The following is a 2,080-nucleotide window of genomic DNA, read 5'->3' as shown; positions in this document are numbered from 1 at the left end:
ACTTCCACTTACAAGATTGGCAACAGAGCCAATCTAAACTAATCTAAACATGTCTGTATTAAATATCGTGTGCTGCGTATTGTGTGGATGATTTTGACACAGTTGAAATGGTTTTGGTGGCTAGGGATGAGAGACTGAAAGCAGTGATTGGGCCACTCCTACAAAAGATTGAGATGGAGAGGCTAGAGAGGATTCAAGCTCAAGAAGAACTGATGAAGAGAGAGGAACTGTGTGAGAGAGGCAAGAAAGTGCAGGAAAGTTATGAAACATTACTGAAGGAAGTGAATATCCCTTGGCAAAGAGGGTAATCCAGGATCTTTCCCAAAAAAGAGAGTTTTGACTATCTGCCTAAGTTTAACTTTTCTTTTTACATGTAATACCACGGGAGCCTAATGGAAGATTATCGATGTTTAATAAGTCAATAGAGGAACTAGAACTGGAACTCGAGCTGGAAGTGTCACTATCAGAAAAAGGAAATTTTCTCTTGACCATTTCAATCCTCTGTGCTTTCGTAAAAATGCTTTTCTGTTGGGCTGGATCTGATGAACTTGGATGCTCATCCTTCACATTAATTTGAGAAATAGCCTTCTTTCCAAGCAATCCCGGCGACATATACCTATTGTCATCATCATCATCATCAAGGTCTATCAACTCAATAACATTCTCTGATACCAATCTTCCCCCATCTGGGACAAAAGAGAAATGTGAAGCTTACATAGCATTACATTTGCCAGCACAATAACTCAAGCAAAAGCTTGAAAAAGATAGAATAGTAGATTCTGTAATCCAAATAAAATATTGGTAGCTGCCTCAGCATTCATGGATGATCCAGCCTCTGGCACTTCTAATTGACAATATACGCTTTCATTAAATTCAAATAATATATACAGCAGGGTACCCTATAATCTTGTTTACATAGGAAAAACAAAACGGCTTTTCTTACCAACTTTCGTTTGCCCTTTCTTTTTGTTTTTATGGAAAGAAAATTTTATCAAGAGAAAAAGAAGAAATCACAAAAGACATGATTTGAAGTTTCCTAAGAGAACAGAAATATAAACGAGAACAGAAATCAAAAGAAAACCTCAACAGTTACAAGTTAAAACTTGTGGGAAATTTTATGGCATTTTCACTTTGAAAATAGGAATGGATGATGTGATGAGTTTATGGTCTAAAATTGTGATTAATTATGGTTGCATGATCGTTCAATCACCTAAGAAACCAGTTAGGCTAAGAACTAGTAGCCTCACTGTTAGGACCTTCGACAGATCATAGAAAAATTGTCTGCGGATTTTATTATTTCCGATAGATTATTAGAAGGGATTACAGGACTGTTATAGGACAATATAACAAGAGTTTTTCCTCCTAGCCACTCCTATCTCTGTCAACAAAGGAACTTAAGCAGAAGATTACAAAATTGAAATAAAGTGACTGGCCATGTGTTGGGGCCTAACACTCAACAATTCAACTAAGTTATTAAAACATTTCTCTCTACCATAGTCTTTACATACACATTGCCTTAATAAAGCAGGAAACATCATGGTTCCAACTACCTAAAAATGTGACCAAAGTTCATTCATCTGATCACTTCTATCTAATTCAATATTTCTAAAGTAATATTCACAAAATGCGTATTTGTATGCAGAATTTTCATACCTGATGCACCTAGAGCATCTTTCTTTGCTTTGCTTGGGAACTGAGTAGTGCCAACACCAAGAGAGTGGGGAGTATCTTCATTTCTTTGCAAAGGAGCAGGGCCTCCAGTGTCAATTCCAAACTTGTAGCCATTAACATCCATTTCATTCAACTCTTCATTCTCTTTATCTATGACTTGAAAAGTACCCTTACTATCAGCTGGAGGCTCCCCTTTAATGTTTCCACAACCAGAGGCATCTGCACTAATTAAAAGTTTTGTATCCACCTCCAACTTCACAACCCTTTGATTCATTTCTCCAAATTTCCTCTCCAAAGACTCAACCAATGCCTTAAGCCTGAGCTTCTCGTCTTCCAATTTGTGATTTTGAGTACTCAACTCATCAATGGTTGCCAAATTCTTCTTTACTCCTTCTTCTAATTCATTGTT

At 36.9% G+C, this 2,080-nt stretch overlaps 1 protein-coding gene across 1 annotated transcript; it reads right to left on the bottom strand.

The window, feature by feature from the left end:
* Positions 1–299: 299 nt before the first annotated feature.
* Positions 300–1,796, bottom strand: LOC133288675 (uncharacterized). The gene is made up of 2 exons (XM_061486492.1): positions 1,654–1,796; positions 300–686 (listed from the first exon to the last, which is right to left on the bottom strand). Exons 1-2 carry the CDS (start codon positions 1,793–1,795, stop codon positions 355–357), a joined length of 474 nt encoding a protein of 157 aa, XP_061342476.1. The 5' UTR covers position 1,796; the 3' UTR covers positions 300–354.
* Positions 1,797–2,080: the final 284 nt, after the last annotated feature.

This window comes from Gastrolobium bilobum, unplaced genomic scaffold (genome assembly GCF_033153095.1).
Source record: "Gastrolobium bilobum isolate Gb01-03AN ecotype WA unplaced genomic scaffold, APGP_CSIRO_Gbil_v1 utg15885, whole genome shotgun sequence".
NCBI classification, from domain to species: domain Eukaryota; kingdom Viridiplantae; phylum Streptophyta; class Magnoliopsida; order Fabales; family Fabaceae; genus Gastrolobium; species Gastrolobium bilobum.
This window is presented reverse-complemented; position numbering and strand designations above follow the sequence as displayed.